We start from the raw sequence: 27059 nt of genomic DNA, 5'->3' as shown, positions 1-27059 counted from the left end.
GGCTTAGGTTACACGTTTGTTTTTTTCTGTCCTAGGAACTGCGAGGATTATCAGTATACTATGTCAGGAACTCGAAATGCAGGTTGACAACTAATGTGACAATGTCAATGCAATGTAATAATAACCCTAGGTTTACAGATTTTAGGTGATCACTGGAGGCATCATAAGGAGACATTGTGTAATGTGTTTAACACAATCCCTACTTTGAACAAGTGGGGTAAACCTCATAAGTAGGCTTGAGCAATCGGGATCCGAAAAGATCGGGTTCCGATCGGTGATCGAGTAAATTTCACGATCGCGATCGGAATTCCGACCTGATCTTTTCCAGCGGGATCGAGATTGGATATAACCTCAAGATCGGCTCAACCCTAAAAGTGACTTTTCCCATAGAGAAGCATTGACTAGGGTTGAGGATCGGGACCGGAAAAGATCGGAATCCGATCAACGATCGAGCAAATTTCAAGATTGAGATCGGCTGGAAAATGATCAGAAATTGGATTTTAAAATCGATCTTGAAATCTCAAGATTGGCTTAACCCTACTAATAAGGTATTTGTTATTTTATAGTTTGTAGGCTTATACAGTCTTGGACATCCTCTTTGTTATATGGCAGTATACAGGTTTACAAGTTGTTTATCCAATGACTACACATACAGCATTAGTGTTACATAAGAGAGGTCAAGCGATGAGGACTTAGCGTAGATTGGGAACGTTCCATGACTCAAACAAGCCGGTGAAAGGTGAGATCGTTCTGGTTGTAGAGGAAGGGTGAGACAAGGATCATAATAAGAAATCTCTCAGATTTACCTCTGGTAGAGTAAAGGTGAAGTCTACAGGTTAAATTTATATGGACTGATCATAAAGCTCTCATGTACAAACAAAATCAGGTGACAAAGAAATGCAGAGGATTTGACATGTAGTGCTGTGCAAAGTTTTATACAGTTGTGGATATAATGTAGCAAAGTAAAAATGTAGGGATATATGGTGCCCTGGTGTAATGATATCAGCGGGTCCCTTGTGACCACAGAGGCCCAATCACAGGACCCAGGAATGACCTTTGGGGCAAGTGACCTCAGTCGTAGGCAGAAGAAGACCGAAGAAGATGCCAGACAGAGTGAGGATACCCAGGAGAGGTGACCTGTGGGGGCCACTGTGGAACATATTATAGTCTGTGGGGCCACTGTGTAGCATATTATATGGTGTGGGACCACTGTTCAGCATATTATGCTCTGTGGGGGCCACTGTGGAACATCATAATTCTTTGATGATAATGTGACTTAAAGCTTCATAATGTCAGCCCACCAATCACGGGTTTCAGCAGAGACCTAGGGTTGATGATGTGAGGGAGAGAAACAGAAGACACCAAGGACACCATTGGAAGAAGAACATATGGAACCCAGTAGGGGAGTATAAGTGTTTTTTTTTTTTTAATTCAGTTTTCCTGGCCCTGATTATTATACTCTGGGTGGCAGTGGAGACTCCACAGTATGATAATCAACTTTAGTGGATTTGTGTACAGGTTTCACCAAATTTTGGTTTTGGTAAATTTGTAAGAAGCTGTTACAAACCGGTTCGCTCATCTATATCTTTTACCCCATTTCGGTAATAAGGTTGTTTGGCGTAAGCAGCGCCGCACCTCCCATGAGGCATTTTTGCTGTCATAAGCCATTCCAGGACAAGCTGTCCTGGACTGGCTTAGCGTCACTCTCACCAAGCGGTGGATTGGGGTGGCCCTGTGGACGCAGGGCTGCTCCAGTGGCCGCCCCTCACGCTTAGAAGAGAGCAGGTCCTCTCCCATCCTGCTCTCTACCTGCTAACGCCGCCCACTCCACCCCCTCCGTTCTGATCCGCCCCCTCCACTCGGTCCCACCCCCTCCGCTCCACCCCCTCCTGGGGGGGGGGAGCTTTCTGACGTCCGCCTCAGGCGGCACAAAGACTAGGTTCACCCCTGGGCGTAAGGAAACTAAATTTTCTAGTGGGCCATTGTTGTCATAATCTATGAGGATTATAGGCGCTGAGCTATAATATGATCATGCATCATATTATATCTTATCATATTATTTTATCATATTATATTTTCCCTATAACTGAATGCTGTGGATTTTTAGACACATATTGCAATGTTTCTGTGACATTCTATCAATTTTAGACTTGTTATTCATTTTTGTCCTGGTGTCAATGGTCTCAGAAAGTCGAATGTCTCAATGCAATCACATAGACAATCATTAGAGTTGAGGTTTGTTAGTATGTTACATTTTTATTTTAGGACACTTGATAATGTAATATTTTTGATTAATAATTGTTCACAATTGTGCTTATGAATCTAAAATTGAATAAAGAAATATAAAACATTTATTAAAAAAAAAAATTAAAAAACAAAAACACCCAAAGTGGGCTTAATGTTTAACTTCCATTCTCCATAAATGTAATAAGTTTGTACATCATCTATGTAACCAGTTTATAATTGCTGGTGAGAAGAGCTAACCTACTAATGGGTCACTGGTTACTCCGCTTTAGGTTCATTAGCCTTGCAGTGTTTACAATCTTACTGGAGTCCTATTTCACGGGTGAGGTCAGTGCAAGAGTTAAATATTCTCTCTGTGTCTAGGAAAGTAGGCAGTCAGTGCATAGAGACCGGAGAGAGAAGACTGATCCGGCTGTGTCCTCCACACTGCAAGGTAAGTTACTGACTCCTTCTTATAATATGAAAATACATTATAAAATATTACATTAAATTACTCAAATATAACAAAAATAAAAACCTAGGTTTTGTACGATTACATAGAGTGCATAGGCGACAGTCACCCTCTGGCATTCAGTATACTCCTAGAGGGAGAGATCGTCAGCTGCTAGCTCAAGGCTATACTTATTATTTCATTTTACAAAATAGTTCACATTTCTTCGCCATCATATATAGCATGACTTCACGACCTGTATTGAAATGTCACATGGTTGGCATATGGAAACCTGTAGCATTTTGGCCCAAGGGTTACAAACTTTGATTTCGATGTCCCATATCCAGATATATCTTACTGTTTCTGGCCTCCCATTAAGAACGTCTCATTATGACAACAATGTTAGTCGAATACGCTTCCTCTTCCGAGGATGCAGCTGCTATTGTTTTTACTGCAGCTCTGCTTTATCAGATTGGCTGCAATGTATAAGCGCAAGCCCACCAATAGGTCATCATGATATCAGTAACTCTTTTACTGCTATTTAATCCCTCTTCTACCCTTGACCACCAGATTTGCTGGCATATTCTTTTCTAGTAACTTAGTCCACCAAAGGAGGCAATAGTAACTTATTTACTGCTATATACCACTAGGAATTTTTGGAATCGATCCATCTCTTATCCTAGAAAACCAGGGATGCTTGCAAATTCCCCTGGAGTAATTTACTCCTCCAAGATGGTAATGGTAACTACTTTAATACCATATACCACTGGGAATTATAGATTTATTCCCTCTTCTACCCTAGATCCCCAGGGATGCTGGAACATTCTCTTCCTATAGTTTATTCCACCACAGAAGTTAATGGTAACCGCTATATTCCTATATACTACTAGGGATTTTAGATTTAATCCCTCTTCTACCCTAGGCCTCAAGGGATGCAGGCAAATTCCCCTCTAGTGACTTAGTCCATCAAGGAAGGTAATAGTAACTCTTTTTCTCTATACTATAAACCACCAGGGATGTTGGCACACTATATTCTCCTCTTGTAATTTAGTCCATTAGATAAGATAATAGTCCCTACTCACTACTAGAGATGAGCGAACAGTAAAATGTTCGAGATTCGATATTCGTTTCGAGTAGCCCCGTAATATTTGACTACTCGAATCGAATATCGAACCCTATTATAGTCTATGGGGGGAAAATGCTCATTTCAGGGGTAGGCAACATTTGATCAAATTATACTTACCAAGTCCACAAGTGAGGGTCGGGTTGGATCCTCTGAGAAGTCTTCTCCATGCAGCGTCCCCGCGGCATCTTCCAGCTCTGAATTCACTCTGCCAGGCATCGGGCCTGGGCAGAGCCGACTGCGCATGCCCGCACTACAAGCGGACGGGGAAGCTGCACGGAGAAGACTTCTAAAGGTAGGAGAAGAACCAGCGTTGATTGGCCGACTGTATAGCATTCGGCCAATCAATGCTGGTTCTGCATCGAACTTTTACATTTGAGTGGTACTCGATCGAGTACGAGTATTTCGAGTACCATAGTATTCAATCGAATAACTACTCGATCGAGTACTACTCGCTCATCTCTAGTCACTATATTACTGCCATAAAGCACTGGACATTTTGGAATTAGTACCTCCTCTTCCTTAATCCATCACTTCACTGCCACAATCCATTGACAATGTTGGAATGACTCTTTCCTTTATTCTAGACCACTGGAGATGTTTGTATTTCCATATTACCAGTTTGATCTTCTCATGACTCTTAAAAATCCATGGTATCTACAACAAGCAATAGACTGGTTAAAGGGTCTTTCTCATAACAATAACCAGAGGTTAACTTAGCTTCTCTGCTGCCTGTAGCGATCTATAAAACGGCACCCCCCCTTCCTAAAAAAAAAAAAAAATCCAACCTGGCAGTAATTGGTTCCATGATAGAGCTCCTTTAACTGAAATTGTACACCATGGCCCCATATGGAAAATAACATCCCATTATGTGACCTTCATACTGTATAATGCCCCCCGTTACTAGTCCCTGCAATATATAGTCCACTTTACTGACTCCCCCCCCCCCCCCTCACAGTAGGACACCCACTTACCTTCACACAGTGCCCCTTCTACTGGTGACCACACAGTATATTACCCCCTTTACAAGTCCCCACAATATACTACCCCCTTCACTGATCCCTACACATAACATATTGTTCCTTTTGAGGCCCCCATACACAACACTGTCACATTTTTTCAACAGTAAGAATTTTATTAGGTTTTCATAAGAAAAGTAACAAAGATGGAACAAAAAATGTCATAATGCAAGAACAGGGTTGGGGGAAAGGAAAAGGGATGTAGGCAGGCAACATGGGGGAAGACAACACTTGGAGAGCAAAAAATGGGATCGAGGGGAGGGAGGGAGGTGAACAAAAGACTTGTACAACAGGAGAGTAACATAAAGTCAAACATATCACTATCCACCAGAAGGAAGGGTTACTAGCCCACCAATGGTTTATACATAGTCATGGTATCTAGGAGAGTAAAGAATGGGTTATAGCAGAAATGAGAGGATAGAGAACTGGGGAAGAGTGGAGAAGGAGTTTTTTTTGGATGGGGAGAGGGTCTAAGAAGGAGGGGTAGGAAAGGTGGACTGGAATGTGACGGAGTAACAAAAAATACTCCACAGGAGCCATACTTGTTGGTGTGCATTGTCATCCTGTGTAAGTTCAGCGGTGACGTCTTCCAGACAGCGTATGTATAGAATGTCCTGGTCAAACTTAAAGAGGGAGGGTAGGTGGGCTTCCATAGCCTAGGAATGATGGATCTAGCCTCTACTAGTAAGAATTCTAGGAGTATGGGGATGGATTTTTTTAAACTTTTGGGGAAAAATAGAAAGGAGGAGAGGGGCCGGGATGTCCTCTAGTTCAACAATTGTCAGGGTTTCCACTCTTTTGGTGCTTCAGAGGATCAGAAAATTAGGAAAATGGACAAGAGTCACATCCAGTCTATGCAGATACTAATGGAGATCTGGAAATCTATTTATATAATGGGGTCTGTGGGGTGTCCAGTTTTAGATTCTTTTTAACTGAAATTGCTGGATGAAAAAAGTGGCTTGCAGGACTTTATCATCCCGAGATTTCTAACATACCTTCTACGGAGACTATGACTAGAGATGAGCGAGTAGTACTCGATCGAGTAGGTGTTCGATCGAATACTACGGTATTCGAAATACTCATACTCGATCGAGTACCACTCGCTGTTAGAATGTAAAAGTTCGATGCAGAACCAGCGTTGATTGGCAGAATGCTATACAGTCGGACAATCAACGCTGGTTCTTCTCTTACCTTTAGAAGTCTTCTCCCTATGCAGCTCTCCCGCGGCGTCTTCCGGCTCTTCATTCACTCTGCCAGGCATCGGGCCTGGGCAGAGCCGACTGCGCAAGTCCGCTTGTAGTGCGGGCATGCGCATTCGGCTCTGCCCAGGCCCGATGCCTAGCAGAGTGAATTCAAAGCCGGAAGAGGGCGCGGGGACGCTGCGCAGGGAGAAGAATCCAGCCCGACCCTCACTCATGGACTTGGTAAGTAGAATTTGATCTAATGTTGCCTACCCCTGAAATGAGCATTTCCCCCCATAGACTATAATGGGGTTCGAAACCCGTTCGAACAGTCAAACAGAGTGCAGCTGTTCGAATCGGATTTCGAACCCCGAACATTTTAGTGTTCGCTCATCTCTAACTATGACAAAGATATCTTAGATTTTTTGGGAAACCATATGGATTTTTCAGCAGTGTTGGCAAATTCCAGCAAAATTTTGAAAATAAATTGCCATGTGAAATCCCAGCCTTAATCGTCTCATGTCTGAATTGCACATGTCAGTATCTGATGGCAGACTTTACTTTTTTCACGTAGCTATAGCGAATATTTAAGTAGTATGAAGGAGAGAATATTTTCTCCAGCAGTCTTTTCACTTTCTTGGGAGTAGAGACAAGGACTCAGTGTCCTCGGGAGAGGGAGGGGGACATGTACAATAATACTGGCTGCCGAAAGTAATGTCCAATAGAATTTGAGGGGGAACCCTTTGTTGGGTTACTAAGGAAACAAGAGATTCCCAAGAGGATGAGGAGAATAAATAACATCCTACGGGGTTAGAAATACACATGAGATTGGTAGAAGAAGCCGATAACTATATCGAAGAGCCAAATACACCAGACGAACCTTCAATGAAAAAAGACAGAACACGGTTAATATCTGAAGCACATCACTCAATGGATAGGCAGCCTACAGTATGTATGAAATCATAATTGGACACTATGTAATAATGTTTCAATGCTGTCTATACGTATGTCTTCTTTACTCCATTAAATTCTGTATAGACCCATAGAAATCAATGCAGATGGAAAAATGTAATCTGTGTATATGGATTCTTAAGAAGCCTCCAGTTTTTTTTTTGTTTTTTTTTCAAGAATAGATGGGAAGCTTTATGCAGAGTATAGTTACCCATACACTACAAATACCTGCCCAACTGAATTTGACTCTGCCATTAAAGGGGTTATCCATACAGTATATTTTCTGTTCAGAATAAGCTTTACTATTAATATACACCCTGGTCCCCTGGAGCCCTGTGTATTACCTTCGTGGAGGGCAGCTGGGGAGGCCAGAACTCTCATTCTTCTCCCTTCCCTATTGACACTCCAACTCTTGGTCACATGATCGATTCCACTCTACTCAATGGAACATAGACCTGAAAAGATGGGAGTTGGTGATGTCACTGAGAGTGGTTGCGGCTGCAGTGGAGATGGAAGAATGAGAGTTCTGGCCTCCCCATCAGCCCTCCGAAAAGATAATAAACAGGGCTTCAGAGATCAAGGTGTATATTACTAATGAAGTTTAATAAGGCAATGCATTTATAGGCTTTATTACTGCCTGTTGGACTGTGAATGCAGGTCCATGTCAATGGTGTAAGGGTAATAAGCCAGGTTCAGATATTTCTTACATTGGCTTATTAACCAGTGGAAGAAAAGAATGGCCATGTTGATCAGTTCTTTATTTCCATAATATTTTTAGTCGAAAGATGCTTGGGAGACACTTTAGACACATTAGATAGCTGATCCTTGGTTTAACCATTTTTGATCCACTGTGTATGGCTAGCTTTTCCATAGATGTAAGCATTACCATCTATAGGCCTATGTCTTTGTCTTCCAGATTATATAAAAAAAAAACTTGATAGTCTTCAGTAGTTGATACCTTTTTATTGGGTAACTAATAATGATGACAGATTACAACGTTTCAGAACTCTCGGCTCCTTTCTCAAGTAAATTTAAAAGCAATTTCTGAAGGATGCATATTTATATACAAAAGGACACATAGGGATATAATTCCCAGAGGAAGGGGGAATAGAGGGTTATTAGTAATTGGTACAAACAATGTAAACAATTACAGGTTCTTATCAGTTCTCAGGGTCTCAGGTCAGTGATTTCTGTAAGAATCCATAAAACCATGTGACAGATTTAACCCCTTCTCCAGTGTTTGAAGCAGGGTCATAAATTTATACTCATAAATCCATCACTCTTTCTTTGATTTGAAATTCCCTCTTAAAACCAAAATTTTCATGTGATCGGTGATATTATGATCCTCATTGCAGAAATGTTTTGGCACGGGAAGGTCCATTCTTCGTTCTCTAATTGTATGGCGATGTGAATTCATACGAATTCTAAGCTGTTGTCCGGTCTCTCCAACATACAGATTTTCAGTGGGACATTTGGTGCACAATATTAAATACACTACATTAGGTTTGTTACAGGTGAACGTACCTGGGATTTGATATTCCCTGTTAGAGTTTGGTATCTCTATCCTGTCAGTGGTCTGTATGTGAGGGCATATTTTGCACCTTTTCTGTCCGCATGGAAATGTTCCAGATTATAAGTACTCTCTAGTCATTGCTTGCCATTCATTGTTGGTATATTTGCTCATACTTTTATGTTTCACTTCTAGGTTTGACATAGACCGTTCACAATGGAGCTCATCTCGCTTCTTCTCTCTGTTGTCTTCATCTTATTTTTGGCCAATATTTTTAAGAGTCATAAAAAGTATGCCAATTTTCCACCTGGGCCTAAACCTTTACCGTTTATTGGAAACCTGCACACGATCAACAAAACAAAACTCCACATTTCATTAATGGAGGTAAAAATAGATTTAAAGTACAGTGATAAAGGCATGTCCTTTCTTACTTTCCTCTTGACTGGACATGTCCAGATATGTGTTTCACGAGATGTCCTGATTTTGAAGACATGGTCCGTAGCCATCACTGCAGGGAGCGAGTAAGTGCCCTCTAGTGGTAACTAGAGATGAGCGAACACTAAAATGTTCGAGGTTCGAAATTCGATTCGAACAGCCGCTCACTGTTCGAGTGTTCGAATGGGTTTCGAACCCCATTATAGTCTATGGGGAACATAAACTCGTTAAGGGGGAAACCCAAATTCGTGTCTGGAGGGTCACCAAGTCCACTATGACACCCCAGGAAATGATACCAACACCCTGGAATGACACTGGGACAGCAGGGGAAGCATGTCTGGGGGCATAAAAGTCACTTTATTTCATGGAAATCCCTGTCAGTTTGCGATTTTCGCAAGCTAACTTTTCCCCATAGAAATGCATTGGCCAGTGCTGATTGGCCAGAGTACGGAACTCGACCAATCAGCGCTGGCTCTGCTGGAGGAGGCGGAGTCTAAGATAGCTCCACACCAGTCTCCATTCAGGTCCGACCTTAGACTCCGCCTCCTCCGGCAGAGCCAGCGCTGATTGGCCGAAGGCTGGCCAATGCATTCCTATGCGAATGCAGACTTAGCAGTGCTGAGTCAGTTTTGCTCAACTACACATCTGATGCACACTCGGCACTGCTACATCAGATGTAGCAATCTGATGTAGCAGAGCCGAGGGTGCACTAGAACCCCTGTGCAAACTCAGTTCACGCTAATAGAATGCATTGGCCAGCGCTGATTGGCCAATGCATTCTATTAGCCCGATGAAGTAGAGCTGAATGTGTGTGCTAAGCACACACATTCAGCACTGCTTCATCAAGCCAATACAATGCATTAGCCAGTGCTGATTGGCCAGAGTACGGAATTCGGCCAATCAGCGCTGGCCAATGCATTCTATTAGCCCGATGAAGTAGAGCTGAATGTGTGTGCTAAGCACACACATTCAGCACTGCTTCATCAAGCCAATACAATGCATTAGCCAGTGCTGATTGGCCAGAGTACGGAATTCGGCCAATCAGCGCTGGCTCTGCTGGAGGAGGCGGAGTCTAAGGTCGGACCTGAATGGAGACTGGTGTGGAGCGATCTTAGACTCCGCCTCCTCCAGCAGAGCCAGCGCTGATTGGTCGAGTTCCGTACTCTGGCCAATCAGCGCTGGCCAATGCATTCTATTAGCCCGATGAAGTAGAGCTGAATGTGTGTGCTTAGCACACACATTCAGCTCTACTTCATCAGGCTAATAGAATACATTGGCCAATCAGCGCTGGCCAATGCATTCTATTAGCTTGATGAAGCAGAGTGTGCACAAGGGTTCAAGCGCACCCTCGGCTCTGATGTAGCAGAGCTGAGGGTGCACAAGGGTTCAAGTGCACCCTCGGCTCTCCTACATCAGAGCCGAGGGTGCGCTTGAACCCTTGTGCAGCCTCGGCTCTGCTACATCAGAGCCGAGGGTGCGCTTGAACCCTTGTGCACACTCTGCTTCATCAAGCTAATAGAATGCATTGGCCAGCACTGATTGGCCAGAGTACGGAATTCGGCCAATCAGCGCTGGCCAATGCATCCCTATGGGAAAAAGTTTATCTCACAAAAATCACAATTACACACCCGATAGAGCCCCAAAAAGTTATTTTTAATAACATTCCCCCCTAAATAAAGGTTATCCCTAGCTATCCCTGCCTGTACAGCTATCCCTGTCTCATAGTCACAAAGTTCACATTCTCATATGACCCGGATTTGAAATCCACTATTCGTCTAAAATGGAGGTCACCTGATTTCGGCAGCCAATGACTTTTTCCAATTTTTTTCAATGCCCCCAGTGTCGTAGTTCCTGTCCCACCTCCCCTGCGCTGTTATTGGTGCAAAAAAGGCGCCAGGGAAGGTGGGAGGGGAATCGAATTTTGGCGCACTTTACCACGTGGTGTTCGATTCGATTCGAACATGGCGAACACCCTGATATCCGATCGAACATGTGTTCGATAGAACACTGTTCGCTCATCTCTAGTGGTAACTACTACAAGGCAGTCGGAATATACCTTGTTTCTTTTGTCTCTGACCTTTACTTGGTAATTGGTCCCTATAGATAAAATGAAGCTACACAGAATCTTACACCTAAAAATACTATGATGTTGTTCATGTTCATGCATGTTCTGCTTCTAGATGTCTAAGAAGTATGGCACAGTATTCAGCATCCAGTTGGGCATGAAAAAATTTGTAGTCCTGTGTGGTTACGATACAGTGAAAGATGCTCTTATCAACCATGCTGAGGAATTTTCTGGAAGACCAATGACAGCCCTAACAGCTAAGACATCGGAGGGATATGGTAAGTATTTGATACATTAAAGGGGTTATATGGGGAGATAACATTGTCACAGTGTGTTCACTGCACTGGATGTCTTGATCCTTTGCCTCATGTGCTGATGCTTTATCCAATCCTACTCTATCCACACCAATCTATCAACACCTTGCCACACTCTGCAAACCAAATAATCAGAGGGTCGAAGGACCCCTCATCTATATGAGTAAGGAGGTTTATCCAGGGCAATGAAGGCACTTTAATCTCCCCATATGACCTCTTTATTTCAAAGTGATAAATCCCTTAGTGCAAATCATGTGCATGTACAGTACGATGAAGAGTTTATGGATGTTTGGATAATATCTATAAGGCTACCTGGGATACCAACCCCAGCAGCCCCGGAGAAGTGATGGAAGTGGTGGTCACCCATGTGTGCCATTGCTTCATTCACACAGGGGAACTTGTGGGTCCCCTTTCTCCTGAGCATTATAGGTCCCTAGCCATCACATTCTTATCCTCTATTCTGTGGATTGGGAACAAAGATGTACAGAGGAAAAAATCTATTTAAAAAAAAAAAAAAAAATTATGTCCAAGTGTGGATATTCATGTAAAATAAGAAGGTAGTGACAGAGTTGGTGATATGAAAGGAAATTTGCATTCATGCAAAAATTGTAATTCTGCGAGAACTAGATGATATAAAACATGTTTTCACCGCCATAGCCCGTGTCCATCTCATGCAGGAATTATCCCTGCAAATGGAGAGAACTGGAGGGTGATGAGAAGATTCACTCTGTCTACGTTACGAGACTTTGGAATGGGGAAGAAAGGCATAGAAGACAAGATCACTGAAGAATGTGAATGCCTAATGCAGAAGTTCAGATCTTTTGGAGGTTTGTTCGTACTTTGTGATCTTAGAAGTAGTGAGTAAGATTAGACCTTTAACTAGAGAAGGAATGGACCATAGTTCCCACATTGTATAGATATGACTGGGCTTAACCAATCCCCAGTTCAGTTAAATAATACTTTCTTATGAAACGAGTTTAACACAACATCCCGACATACTAACAAAAAGCTTGGAAAGGCTGCAGTTCACATCTGCTGAACAAAGAGTGGCCAGACAGTATTCTACACTATGTATTATAGATAGGTTCCTAGGAGCCCTGACAGTATTCTACACTATGTTTTATAGATAGGTTCCTAGGAGCCCTGACAGTATTCTACACTATGTATTATAGATAGGTTCCTAGGAGCCCTGACAGTATTCTACGCTATGTATTATAGATAGGTTCCTAGGAGCCCTGACAGTGTCATACACTATGTATTATAGATAGGTTCCTAGGAGCCCTGACATTATTCTACACTATGTTTTATAGATAGATTCCTAGGAGCCCTGACAGTGTCATACACTATGTATTATAGATAAGTTCCTAGGAGTCCTGACAGTATTCTACACTATGTTTTATAGATAGGTTCCTAGAAGCCCTGACAGTGTTCTACACTATGTTTTATAGATAGGTTCCTAGGAGCCCTGACAGTATTCTACACTATGTTTTATAGATAGGTTCCTAGGAGTCCTGACAGTGTTCTACACTATGTTTTATAGATAGGTTCCTAGGAGCCCTGACAGTATTCTACACTATGTTTTATAGATAGGTTCCTAGGAGTCCTGACAGTGTTCTACACTATGTTTTATAGATAGGTTCCTAGGAGTCCTGACAGTGTTCTACACTATGTTTTATAGATAGGTTCCTTGGAGCCCTGACAGTGTCATACACTATGTTTTATAGATAGATTCCTAGGAGCCCTGACAGTATTCTACACTATGTTTTATAGATAGGTTCCTAGGTGTCCTGACAGTATCCTACACTATGTTTTATAGATAGGTTCCTAGGAGCCCTGACAGTATTCTACACTATGTTTTATAGATAGGTTCCTAGGAGTCCTGACAGTGTTCTACACTATGTTTTATAGATAGGTTCCTAGGAGTCCTGACAGTGTTCTACACTATGTTTTATAGATAGGTTCCTAGGAGTCCTGACAGTGTTCTACACTATGTTTTATAGATAGGTTCCTTGGAGCCCTGACAGTGTCATACACTATGTTTTATAGATAGGTTCCTAGGAGCCCTGACAGTATTCTACACTATGTTTTATAGATAGGTTCCTAGGTGTCCTGACAGTATTCTACACTATGTTTTATAGCTAGGTTCCTAGGAGCCCTGACAGTATTCTACACTATGTTTTATAGATAGGTTCCTAGGAGCCCTGACAGTGTCATACACTATGTTTTAAGCCAGTTTAAGGTTTGATTAATACTTGGAAATGTTTCTGCCATTTCTTCTGGTGAGAGAAAAAGTAAGAGACAGGGAGATGGAAAGTTACAATCTTAATAAAGGCCACCTTGTCCACAGTAACCTCCATTTACACTCCTACTACAAAAAGTTTCATTATTCTATTCTAAATCCAAGAAGTCCCCCCTCTCTCAAAGCCATGTTCATGTTTAAGTACTTTTGGAGGTTCAGGAAGAGCACATCTGTAAGACGGCCACGTGTAAGACTACACTATGATTCTGTGCTGACTTTGATACAGCCCAATAGGCGCCTAGTTGCCATATTCAGCACAAAGTCTGTTCCTATAAAGAAGTTTTCATGATTATATGTTTTCATGATTTGATTGTCTCCTTGCTATATTTTTGTACTTTTTTTCAGGAAAACCCTTTGATAATCTAACCATCATAAACGCGGCTGTAGCCAATATCATCGTGTCCATACTGCTGGACCACCGATATGAATATGATGACCCCACAATACTGAAGCTCATGAGAATAATCAATGAAAATGTCAAGTTTGTAGGAGGTGTCATGGTCAGGGTGAGTATTCTTATCTCTGCCAGAGACATCTTTTGTGAGTGTTCACACATAGAAGTTTGACGCAGAATTTTTCAAGCAGAAAATTTCTGCTTCAGGAATTTTTAGCATATTTTTTCTAAGTCACAAAGTCTGAGGCGGATGTTGATGCTGAACTTAAAGCAGAATTCAAAGCAAAATTCAGGGTCATATTCCTACACTTGTATTCCTCCTTGAGTCGCAGCCAAAAAGAAAACGTTGCGGAAAATACAGTGGGGTAAAAAAATTGAATTTTTTTTCTGCAGTGTTTTTCACAGAAAGCCTCAAGAGTTTTCCTCTGTGGACTTTCTGCCTCTACCATAGCTATACCGAAAATGTGAGTGTTTTTGAAATCACAGCATTTCCGGTGCAGACTTGTTTCTTTTCAATAAATTTTATTGAGTTTTTCAAAGAAAAAAACAAAAAACAGAATATAACAAAGGTCACCTGAAGGACATTTGTTATAGACAGGTATTTCTCGAAGCAAATGTTTATTATTAGAGATGAGTGAGTAGTGAAATACTCAATATTCGATATTCGTTTCGAGTAGCCCTGTAATATTCAAATACTCGAATCGAATGTCGAATCCCATTATAGTCTATGGGGGGGAAAATGCTCGTTTCAGGGGTAGGCAACGTTCGATCAAATTATACTTACCAAGTCCACGAGTGACGGTCGGGCTGGATTCTCTGAGAATTCTTCTCCGTGCAGCGTCCCCGCGGTGTCTTCCGGCTCTGAATTCACTCTGCTAGGCATCGGGTCTGGGCAGAGTCAACTGCGCATGTCCACGCTACAAGAAAATGGCTGCTTACAGTCAAAGCGGCCATTTTCTTGTAGCACGGGCATGCGCAGTCATCTCTGCCCAGGCCCGATGCCTGGCAGAGTGAATTCAGAGCTGGAAGACGCCGCGGGGAAGCTGCACGGAGACTTCTAAAGGTAGGAGAAGAACCAGCGTTGATTGGCCGACTGTATAGCATTCGGCCAATCAATGCTGGTTCTGCATCAAATTTTTCCATTTGTATAGCGAGTAGTATTTGATCGAGTATGAGTATTTTGAATACCGTAGTATTCGATCGAATACCTACTCGATCGAATACTACTCGCTCATCTCTATACATCAGTATTAGAATTTTTGTGCGATGTGTGGATGGGATGAGCCAGAATCCCATCCACTTTGCAAATACTGTAAAACACTGCATTGCTTTTTCGCAATGTGGGACCGCGGCTTAAAGGGGATTTCTACACACTGATCAGAGAAGTTCCAGAGGGTTTTGACATGATGTAAAGCCAGACAAGAATTGTCACCTGTCGTGTCCCAGGCAGTTTTAGAGGGAACAACGTAGACAAGTGCTCAAGGCTTTATCTGAGAACAGGAACAATAAACACAGCCTGAAGTTACTATTGACTCCTTTTTTTTTGTTCCAGGCTATGTACAATTTACTTCACTTAAAGGGGTATTCCCATGTACATAATTATATCTATATTTGTAGATAATTAAAAGTTAAACATTTTTGCAAATATAAGTAATTTAAAATTCTGCAGAATTTTAAAGATTTTCTCTAACTTTCTTAGTGGTGACATCTGTTATCTTGATCGGTTGCCATGGATATGACCACTAATGCAGAAACTTTCTATGGTCTGGGACTTGTCAGGAACCCAGCTTGATTTTCTTATTGTAGCCGGGTTATCAGGCAGGGACACTACATGTATCAGAAGATCCCGGCCACAATAAGGACATCATGGCTGATTTTCTGACCTAAGAAAGTTCTTGCATTAGTGGTCGTATCCACTGGAAACCGATCAAGATAACAGACTGTGACCACGAGATATTTAGAGAAAATCTTTAAAACTCTGCAAAATGTTTAATTACTTATATTCGCAAAAATGTTTAACTTTTAATTATCTACAATATTGTGTGCTCCAGGGTAAGAGATATTAGTGCAGTTACCAATACGTCTTCACTATCAGGAGGGTGTTCCTGACAATCTGTTAGGAACTCCCCTCCTGACAGTGGTGTCCATAGCTCTGTACTGTCAGAAGGAGCATTCCTTACCTCCCAGCCATGGCGCTGAGCAATGTCCTCCAGTACTAGTCTATGGATGAGTGCTGTCAGGAGGGAGGGGAAGGCTTTCCTCATAGTTCAATGTCATTACTGGGTGGTAAGGAACGCCCCCTCTGACAGTACAGGGCTATGGACGAGCACTATGAGGACGGGCTAGACTCTGCCCAGTCCTCACTGCCCAGCTAGACTCTCAGAAACTCCCTTCTGACAGTGAAGAGGTATTGGTAACTGCACCGATATCTCTTGCCCTGGGAAAGCAGACGCTGTCAGCTTTCTAGCAGTATATAAAACCATGTGTGCCCAAGGACATGAAAGGGCCTCTATAAGGCTTCTATGTAGTCGTGATCTAATAAGCAACTATAGGAGAGTGAAAGAAAGAAACTGGACATGCTTGTCCTGAATAAAGATGGACTACAAGGTATATCCATTGACACACGTGCTCAAACAGTGGTAGGGATAGAGGGATTTCATTGGGCTTTTTCTGGTGACATATAGACTTTTGCTATTAGCTTTCAATGGGTGAAAGTGATATGTTGTAACTTATTTTTATATGAAATATGATTGTGGGAATAAACTGTAAGGGTTAAATTAACAATGTTACTGTTCTTATATTAACAGTTATATAACAGCTTTCCTTCACTGGTCGGATGGCTGCCCGGGAGCCACAATACAGTTATTGAAAACAGCAAAATAATGGAGAGGTTTATAAGAGACACATTCACCAAAAAGGAGAAAGAACTGGATGTAAACAATCAGAGAAACCTTATAGACGCCTTCCTGGCTAAACAAAAAGAGGTGCGGTATACAGCTGTTAGGGTGCATGCACACTACGTAACGCCGGGCGTGTATGAGAGCCGTACACGCCGGCATTACGGCAGACTGCCGAACACTTCCCATTCACTTCAATGGGAGCGCTCGTAACAGCGGCGTTTACGAGCGCTCCCATTGAAGTGAATGGGAAGTGTTCGGCAGCCCTGCTGTAACGCCGGCGTGTACGGCTCTCATACACGCCCGGCGTTACGTAGTGTGCATGCACCCTTATATGTTACATTGAATACAAGTGACCTTCATGCTCAAACTCTCAAATCTATCTATCTATATCCTATCTATCTATATCCTATCTATCTATCTATCTATCTATCTATCTATCTATCTATCTCCTATCTATCTATCTATCTATCTATCTATCTATCTATCTATCTCCTATCTATCTATCTATCTATCTATATCCTATCTATCTATCTATCTATCTATCTATCTATCTATCTATCTATCTACCTATCTACCTCTCTTATCTATCTCTCATATCTTTCTTTCTATCTATTGGAAGAAATAATTCTACAATTAGAAGTTTGGGCCATGTCTCAATAAGTACTGAAATGATTTTCTATTTATCTCATAAAGGGAAAATCAGAATCTACTTTGTACTATCATAATAAAAACCTGACCTTTCTGGTCAGCAATCTGTTTGTTGCTGGGATGGAGACCACCTCAACCACTCTACGATGGGGACTACTATTAATGATGAAATATCCTGAAATCCAAAGTAAGAGTTTAATACAAGTCCTATCATATCACAGAATGTTTCTAAAATTTTCTAACTATACATTAAAAAGAAAATGATTCTTTAGTCAAATATTTGTAGTACAGTAATGGGTACGGTAGGCACCCTACAATAATTAAAAAAAAAAAAAGTCTAAATCCCTATTTTTTCTGAGTCTATTCTAGTCAATGTTCTAGCTTCAGCTGTTATTATCTCTACTACTATTATTGCACTTTGCAGATTTAGGATTTTGCATTTTATTTCATAGAAAAAGTGCAAAGCGAAATTGAAAATGTTATTGGATCTGCTCAACCTCATGTAGAACATAGGAAGGAAATGCCTTATACTGATGCCGTCATCCATGAAATTCAAAGATTTGGTGACATTGTACCTTCAAATGTCCCACATGCAACGACTAAAGACACCACATTCAGGGGCTATTTTATTCCAAAGGTGAGACAAGCTGCTTTTTATTTGATATTATTTAGTGAACACTTCACACTGAGTATAAGCTCTGCTCATTCTGAGTGGAGTGTATACTCAGTGTGAAGGTAGTGCAGTTCCATAGGAATGAATGGAAGCAGCCGGCACACAGCCTTATCCTCCTGTGCGCCGGCTGCCTACATTCATTCTAATGGGAGACTAAAATAACATCTCTAGTAGCTACTTACCTCAAGAGATGGCTGCTCCGGTGCCCGGTGTTCTCCTCCTTCTTCGCCTCGCTGCCACTCCACGCTGCTGTTCTCGCCTCACTGCCGCCACCTCCCAGGTTGGTGTTTAAAGAGCTAGGAAGGCGAGGCTTGTGGCTTAGGAGAGTGTGGGCGGGTACAGGGTGGGGAGACGTGACGTCTCCCCTCCCAATACCCGCCCACACTCTCCTAATCTAGGAGGCAGGGGGCAGCGAGGTGAGAAGAGCAGCGTGGAGCAGCAGCGAGGCGAAGAAGAACACCAGGCACGAGGAGCAGCCATCTCTGCAGGTAAGTGGACACCAGGGGGGACTAAGTAGCCAGAGGACTAAAAAAAAATATCCTCTGGCTACTTAGTGATTCACTACACAGTGTGGATTCTAACAATTAAAGCGTTCAATTGTTAGATTCCATGCTGTATAGTGAATAGGATTGCTTTTAAAATCTGATCTCCGATTAATAAAAAAATCCCATTGACTTGCATTGGGATTGGAATTGGGATCGAGATCGGGTTTGAATGAAAAATTATCGGAAATCGGATTTTAAAATCGATTGGCTCAACCAAGATGATGTGTTTATGAATTCATGTGTAGAATGGTGCCAATACATCCTGAATCTGGAATGCAGAGTTTAGATGTGGACTGAACAATACATTGGTTTACATGGAATCTCTCCCCAGAACCCTGTATTTCAATCCTGCAGATAGATTTATTAGGGTCACCTAAATAAAATAGTATTCTTCTTGTAAATCGGCGCCTCCGTTTCCGAGATAAAATGACAAAGAACAGGGCACCAAGCCGATCCTTGTTTAGTAACACTACAGCAATGGGCAAAGTAAGTAAGCAAGTGGCTGCTCACCTGGCTAGGTTGTGTGGTACACAACAACCTAAAAACATGGCAAACAGTGTGGGGTATTGGGCGCAGCAGCCAGATTACGTCACAGAGATGGCCAGTGCCAATAAAGTTGTCCGTTCTATCCATCGGAGTAAGTGCTGTCTTCTTCTGCCTGTTCCTGCGAGGAGGCTGGTCCTTGTTTGTTGCTGTCCGTTTCCGAGATATCAATGTTTTTGTCAATATGCAAATTAGCTGTTTGGAGAGATGAGGGCATTGCCAATAACCTTTTTGGAGCTTACCCCAAGATGTTGTTTGCATATTGACAAAAACATTGATACACAAGGGGAAAACAATGTTTGAATCAGGTGACCAATCTGTCTGTGGGATTGGGTTGATATGAACCAAAAGGGATCAAAAAGGTGCCTCTTCCCTATATGTGGATATCCTTATTATAAATTAAAGAAATAGTTAGGCAAACCCTGTCAAAGATTTTGGTTTAGGGCCTTGGAGCACCAAGAGTCATATCGTTGGATTCCTTAGAAATACAAATCTCTATGGAGGCAATATGAAGCAGAACAAGGGTATAGGAATTACTTGGTTCTAAATGTATGGACATGGCTGTGGAAGGCCTGGTGAAACCTGTGATATTTCTTCATATACTTACATTATATTTTCCTTTAGGGCACAACTGTCTTCCCATTGCTGCATTCTGTACTCAGAGATAAAGCTTACTTTGAGAAGCCGGAAGAGTTTTATCCAGAACACTTTCTTGACTCACATGGAAAATTCAAGAAGAACGAGGCCTTCATACCCTTCTCAATAGGTAGCTATTATCTCCTTTAAAGGGATGATATCAATGGTGTCAGTGGTTTTGCGATATAGACATTCCCTTTAAAAAGGTTATTCTACTACTACCTTCTTTTTTTTTTTCATTCTCCCCATCGTTCCGTTGTAATCCTGGTTAATTACTTGATGTAAATGAGCCCAATGTAGTACCCCCCCCCCCCCCCCACATTCCCCAGGGCCTCTGAGCACCCCTCCACATCATACCTTTATTCACGCCCCTCCATTGCTTGTGATCCATTTGACCCTCCTCCTCCCTGGATGTTCTTCCGGCCAGATTGCGCTGCTGCATTTGAATTCTCAGGCATGCGCATTTCCTCTCTGTTCAGAATGGTACTGCGCATGCCCGAGCACCATTTTGTTGTAGTCGCTATACAACTCAGCATACTGCTCAGTAACTATGCAACAAACATGAAATAAAACATGATTAAAAGTCTTATGTACCCCAAAATTATTCCAATAAAAAGTACTGTATAGTTGAGTATAAGCTGACCCAAATATAAGCCGAGGCCCCTAATTTTTGCACAAAAAACTGGGAAAACTTATTGACTCGAGTATAAGCCGAGGGGAGGAAATGCAGCAGCTACTGGAAAATTTCAAAAATTAAAAGGTCAGAGTTTTTGGGTGCAGTAGATGCTGGGGAAGGGGAGGGGGTGTTTTGGTTGTCTGTCTGCCCCTTCCCTGAGCTTGAGGACTGTTTTTTCTTCCCCCACTTGGAATTCAGCCTGGCTGACTATAGGGGATCTGCAGTGCTCCTATTAACCCCTTCCCAATGTAACAGAAGCCCCACAGATCCCCTATATTCAGTAGACCGGGCAGTGTCAGACACAGGGATACCTAATGTGTATGTGTGTCACAGTCATTTCTACTTTTATATGTATTCTAGGGAAAGGAGGGATTTAGAACTTTTATTTTTTTATTTTTTTTAAATCTATTTTTTTTTTTTTTTTTTGCACTATTTTATGGGAGATTCTATACATTAATATTGTGGCTGGTCTTGACCCCCCCCTACCCTCCTTAACTGACTCGAGTATAAGCCGAGGGGGGCTCTTCCAGCACAAAAACTGGTCTGAAAAATCCGACTTATACTCGAGTCTATACGGTAGTTGCCCTGCAAAAAACAAGTTCCATAAAACATAAAAATAAAAATGTTATTCCTATGTTAAATGAACAAATAGATTTTTTCCACAAACTTAGTAAGACTTAAAAAAAAAAAAAATTCCTATTCAGGTTTATTGAAGTAAATTAGGCTGAGCTTCAATACCAGATAAAGATCAACCCATGCACGGCATAGAAAGCAAGGAAGCAAGCAGCCATGCTTTTGTAATCCTGAAAAATCCCTTTAATACTGACGTTTTGTTTTCTATTTTCTCCAGGTAAGAGAAGTTGTGCTGGAGAAAACTTGGCCAAGATGGAGCTCTTCCTGTTCTTCACAACCCTACTACAGAACTTCACATTCCAGGCTCCACCTGGTGCAAAGATGGACCTAAACCCTGCCCTCGGATTCACGAATGCGCCATTACCCCATGAAATCTGTGCAATCCCTCGTAGATGAGGCACACTACTGGAGGAATAGAGTGATAGTGACTCTTACTGCTTCGTCCACAACTGGGAAAACAAAAAGTTTTACAAAAATAGTCACAAGGATATTATTTGGACTCTTAATCTTTATTTGTAATGCAAGATGGAATCTAAAATGTCCTCACTATCTGCTTGTCTCCATTTCGAGTTCCAAGTCTTTCCATAGATGTTATCAAGACAAGCAGTTACCCATCAAAACCCGTGGACCTCATAGACTGTAATGGTGTCCACTTGGTTTCCACCTGAAAAATGTGGAGAGAAAAGTTCTGCTTGTAGAAATTTTCTCTCTGTATTTTTCAAGTGGAGTCAGGGACAGAGTCCCCAAACGGAGACCGGGTCAAGTGTGAACCTAGCCTTAGGGCCCCTTTACACGGCTCATTTAGACACATATACACGTGTCCGAGCGCGACGCTTCAAAACAGAGCCCATTGATTTCAATGGGAAGTGCACGTATATCGGCATATCAATGAAATCAATGGGTTCTGTTTTGAAGCGCCGCGCTCGGACACGTGTATACGTGTCTAAATGAGCGGCGCGCTTACGCCGTGTGAAGGGGCCCTTAGATACATTTCTGGACAGGTACAGTGAAGAAAGGTAAGGAAGGACACGAATGTTGCATTGCACGCTCTATGAATAGAACCTGATATTACAGACATCTCGGTCTATTGTATTATTATAGTAACATACTATATAGGTAACAAGGTTGAAATAGATCCAACAAGTCCAACGTATAATAATCCTACAGTGCTGATCCAGTCATATAAGTCATTCTGTAAAGTGAATATTCTTCCCCAAGCTATAACTTTGTATATAGTCATTGCATCATTGTGTTATCGCCATATTGGCATCTATTGTTATTTTTCTTTATAATTATAAACCTCTAAATCATTTTGTTAAAAAAAAATCTAATAAAAAAATTGACTATAATACAAAATGTCTCTGTGGTCAAAAAATATGAGATATTTCCTGAATTTTACCGGTTATATTAGACTTGGTACCACTTCTGAAGCGTTATCACTGACTCTTACAGGGCATTTCCACATGTGAAATAATATTTTTTTTTCATAATGTATATAAAGTAATTCATGAAGATAAAAGGAGTCTATACATCTTCTATGGTTCCTTATTGTATGACAGACTGCAAACACACTCACGTTCACATTGACAATACAGAGTCTAAATAGAATATCAAACACCAATACTAACAAATGGACTTGGCGGAGGTGGTGTAAGGTCCTCTCTAAGGAGTGGGAAGGGGACAATACTTTTTTAGCAATCTTTTAAACTTCTTGAGAGCACAAACAAAGACTCAGTGTCCTCTTGAGAGCGACATAATACTGGCTGTCAAATGTGATGTCTGGTACAAATTGAGGGAGAATGCTTTCTTGGGTTTCTAAGGAAAAAGGGATTTCACAGTGGATGAGGGGAAAAAATAATATTCCGCAATGCTAGAAAGCCTCAGGAGGCCGGTAGAGGAAACAGAAGACAACAGTGAAGAGCAGAATCCAACAGGTCAATGTGATTGTTATTGAACAGGACAGAACAACTTAAAGGGATCCTATCATTAAAATCGATTTTTTTGTCCCTAACACGTAGGAATAGCCTTAAGAAAAGCTATTCTTCTCCTACCTTTAGATGTCTTCTCCGCACCGCCGTTCCGTAGAAATCCCGGTTTTCGTTGGTATGCAAATGAGTTCTCTCGCAGCACTGGGGGCGGGGACCAGCACTCAAACAGCACTGGGGGCATCCCCAATCCTGCCAGAGAACTCTCCAGCATCGCCTCTATCTTCTTCAGGAACGGGTCTTCTTCTGGGGGTTGGCTTCAAACTTCTGGGGCAAAGCCGTCTGCGCATGCCTGCTGGCCACGAGAAAATGGTCGCTTACACAGTATTGTACACTACAACACATTGCAATGTATTACAATTTATAAAGAAGGACAGTGAGGGCAGTATGAATTTAATGGGCATTGGGGCAGCATTAAAAAGGTTTTCCAGGAAATAATACATTTAACTGGTAGGCTTTAAAGGAACTGTCCAGGGAAAAATGGACACGCCTTTTAAAGTTTAAATCAGCTGGGGGCAGGGAAAAAAGTATTCTCACCTGTTTCCATTGCTCCAGTGTCCTCCTGCACCATCATCTGCTCCAGTGGTATTGTGCTAAAGTTACTAATTGACCTCAATGGTCACATGATTGTTGAGGCCAATTGGTGGCTTCAACACAACTCTGGAAGAGACCCGGGAAAGCAAATGAACAGGGAGGTGCAGGACGACACTGGAACAACAAGGATAGGTGAGTATGGTTTTTTTAGTAAAAAATTTCACTGCCCCAACTGATTTAAACCATAAAAGTTTTGCCTGGACATCCCCTTTAATATTCCATTGATAGCCCCCTTAAAGGACAAATTGCAGAGGAAGCCAGGGATGGTGAAACAAACAAGCAAACAAAAAAATATACCAACCTGTCCCCAGTGCTCTGATGTTCGCTGCCTGTGCCAAGCGCATGCTGTGCTTTCTCCACCATAAGTCCTGCTTGTGACCTCAGCCGTGGCTGGAAAGGACTTGATGATGTCACTCACACACATCACTGGGTCCTTTCCTACCACCATTGAGGCTACTGATTGGCCTCAGCATACCTCCCAACTTTTGAAGAACTGAAAGAGGGACAAAATGCGCCGTGGCACATTTAGCTCCACCCCCTTTTATGTTGACTCTGCCCATTCTCATTCATTTTCCATGTGCCCCCACACAGTATAATCCTCCTACAGTCACCCGTAAATTATATGTCCCCCCTCTATCTCTCCCCCAGTTTCATATACACCCTTCATCTACCCCCAGTTTCATGTCCCCCCTCCATCTCTGTCCCCAGTTTCATGTCCCCTCCATCTCTGTCCCAGATTCATGTCCCCCATCTCTGCCCACAGTTTCATGTCCCCCATCTCTACCCCCAGATTCATGTCCCCCATCTCTGCCCCCAGATAAATGTACCCCCATATCTTCCCCCAGATTAATGTTCCCCCATCTCTGCCCCCAGATTCATGTCCCCCATCTCTGTCCCAGATTCATGTCCCCCATCTCTACCCCCAGATTCATGTCCCCTCCATCTCTGTCCCAGATTCATGTCCCCCCATATCTGCCCCCAGATTCATGTCCTCCCATCTCTGCCCCCAGTGTTATGCCGTCCTCTCCTTCATCTGCCCCCAGTTTCATGTTCCACCTCAATGTCTACACACAAAAAACACTTAAACTCACCTTTACCTTGGCCCCCCGCCGCTCTCTCCGCAGTCTTGCTAACACAGTTGTAGGTGCGATGTGACATCATCACATAATGTCTACACAGCCACGAGCCGGAGTGCAGTGGCAAAGCAAGGAGCTGAGCTGTGACAGCTCCCTGCTTTAGTCGCGTGTGTATTCAACTCAGATCTGCGTTCTCCAGACGCAGATCTGAGTTGAAATCGGGACATACCTCCCTCCAACCGGGACCGCGGAACACGTCACCGAAATCGTAAATGTCCCGTGGAAATCGGGACGGTTGGGAGGTATGGCCTCAGCAGTCACATGTGGCGGAGGACTTACAGCATGAAAGGCCGCCTTTTTATTACACTTTACAACTAGGCTGAGGGCTTGTTTTTTGTATGACAATGCGGTTTCTAATGGTATTATAGATCAGCTTTGCAGTGTATACTAGGATCCTGTATTGTTTCGGTAACTGGGAGTGATATATCAATCCTGGTTATAGGGGAAATTAGAAAAAAAATGTAATGTTAAAATGCAATAAACAAAAAAATATAGTTATAAAGGATCAACTTTTGCTGCACCTACATCACAGGTTTTTGCTCCGAGACATATTTACCATAACATATCTCCTATTTTTTTTATATTCCCAGATAATATAAAAGGAAATTAAAATACAAAAATAAAAATAACACGAAAATAAAGCCGAAAAAATGTGGTCATGAACTAGGGAAAATGGCCCAGTCATGACGTGGTTAAAAAAGCATCTAAGGAATAAATTTATACTTCAATCATTTAATCGCTTTAGATGTTGATAAAAAATTTTTATTTAACACTGGTTAATAATTCTTCCGGTCAGAGATGGCTTTATGGACTTTGGTAGATTGATAGTTAACCCCTTGATGTCCTGTGCCGTGTTAGTAAATACAGTATTTGGCTCCGGCAGAAGATTACAGAGTACCTGCAGATTGAATTCAATGGGGGAGCCAGATTCTAACACGGATTCCACATCAAAATCCGGCCCAAAAAACCTTGTGTTAAGCCGGAGCCCCACGGGCTGGAAATGCCGCGGTGTTATACAATACTTGCAAAGTGGATAGGATTCACATGAATCCCATCCCCACTTTGCGGAAGAAATCGCAGCGCGTACACGCTGCGATTTCCAAAACCATTGCGGTTTTGGAAATTGCAGCATGTCAATTATATCTACGGAAACGTCGGCGGCTTTCCCATAGATATAATGGTAATAGAAAATCCGCAGAGGAAAACTCTGGGAACTTTCTCTTCAAAGCGCTGCTTTAGCACTGCGTTTACGGCCCGTGGGGCCTTAGCCTTAACCCGACCTTAGTAAAGGCCCTGAATGGCAAAAGGCATGTCTGAGTTATCTAGGGTCTCTTAATAAATTGGGTACTGCCTGTGTGCCAGACTGGAAATCTATGTCAGTCAGGAATGGGCATAAATTCCCTGTATAAGGCTCAGGCCCCACGGGACATCCCCCAGCAATAAGGCGCTGTGGGAAAAAACACAGCGGCAACGCATCGTGGTTCTTCCTGCAGCGCTTTAGACAGAGAATTTTCCTCAGTGGACTTTCTGTTACAATTATATCTACGGGGGAACTGCTGGCGTTTCCGTAGATATAATTGACATGCTGAGATTTACAAAATTTTCCAAGATTTTCCGCACAGCGTTTTTTATCACAAAGTGGGCTAGAATCCCATCCACCTTGCCATTACTGTAAAACGCCATGATTTTTTCCCACGGTGTTTCTGTCCTGTGGGGCTCTGGCCAAAGTCATACCATATCCTCCCCCATTTGCTGAAAGTGGCAAATGGGCGCAGAACGGGGGACGTAGGGTGTCTTTGGTGTAAGAAAACACCTTGGTCAGGTCAAAGACGTGCCCCATTACCACTAACCAAAAAACTAGTGTACATGGGATCCTGAATTTACACCAAAATATAAATGACTATAAATTCATTACCAAGACCCTGGATACAGATGTCCTTTGTTCAGCTTTCGTATAACATGATAAGTGTGGTTACAGCAAACTTCAAATTGACACTAAATCAAGTTGAAATTTGCTGCAGCTGTATTCAATGCACTAAGCGTCAAGTTAAACTTTAACACTGCACTTTGGCCAACAATAATAGCAAAAGAAAAAAAAAAATCTATTCTTGCAAAAATAAAGATG

At 42.2% G+C, this 27059-nt stretch overlaps 1 protein-coding gene across 1 annotated transcript; it reads left to right on the top strand.

Annotated features, from left to right (window-relative positions):
* The first annotated feature begins 2627 nt into the window (after window positions 1-2627).
* LOC142198297 (cytochrome P450 2B4-like) lies at window positions 2628-22433 on the top strand. The gene is made up of 10 exons (XM_075269268.1): window positions 2628-2677; window positions 8654-8842; window positions 11074-11236; window positions 11950-12099; window positions 13917-14077; window positions 16773-16949; window positions 17559-17700; window positions 17966-18150; window positions 19899-20040; window positions 21437-22433. The coding sequence occupies exons 2-10, from the start codon at window positions 8675-8677 to the stop codon at window positions 21613-21615; spliced, it is 1467 nt and encodes a 488-aa protein (XP_075125369.1). The 5' UTR covers window positions 2628-2677; window positions 8654-8674; the 3' UTR covers window positions 21616-22433.
* The last annotated feature ends 4626 nt before the right edge of the window (window positions 22434-27059 follow it).

The sequence above is a fragment of the Leptodactylus fuscus genome, chromosome 3 (genome assembly GCF_031893055.1).
Source record: "Leptodactylus fuscus isolate aLepFus1 chromosome 3, aLepFus1.hap2, whole genome shotgun sequence".
Taxonomy (NCBI): domain Eukaryota; kingdom Metazoa; phylum Chordata; class Amphibia; order Anura; family Leptodactylidae; genus Leptodactylus; species Leptodactylus fuscus.
This window is presented reverse-complemented; position numbering and strand designations above follow the sequence as displayed.

Coding starts and splice junctions, on each gene's coding strand:
- LOC142198297 (XM_075269268.1), top strand. CDS start 8,675: ATGGAGCTCATCTCGCTTCTTCTCTCTGTTGTCTTCATCTTATTTTTG. Junction 11,237..11,949: donor TAAGACATCGGAGGGATATG/GTAAGTATTTGA, acceptor CATCTCATGCAG/GAATTATCCCTGCAAATGGA. Junction 20,041..21,436: donor CTTCATACCCTTCTCAATAG/GTAGCTATTATC, acceptor TATTTTCTCCAG/GTAAGAGAAGTTGTGCTGGA.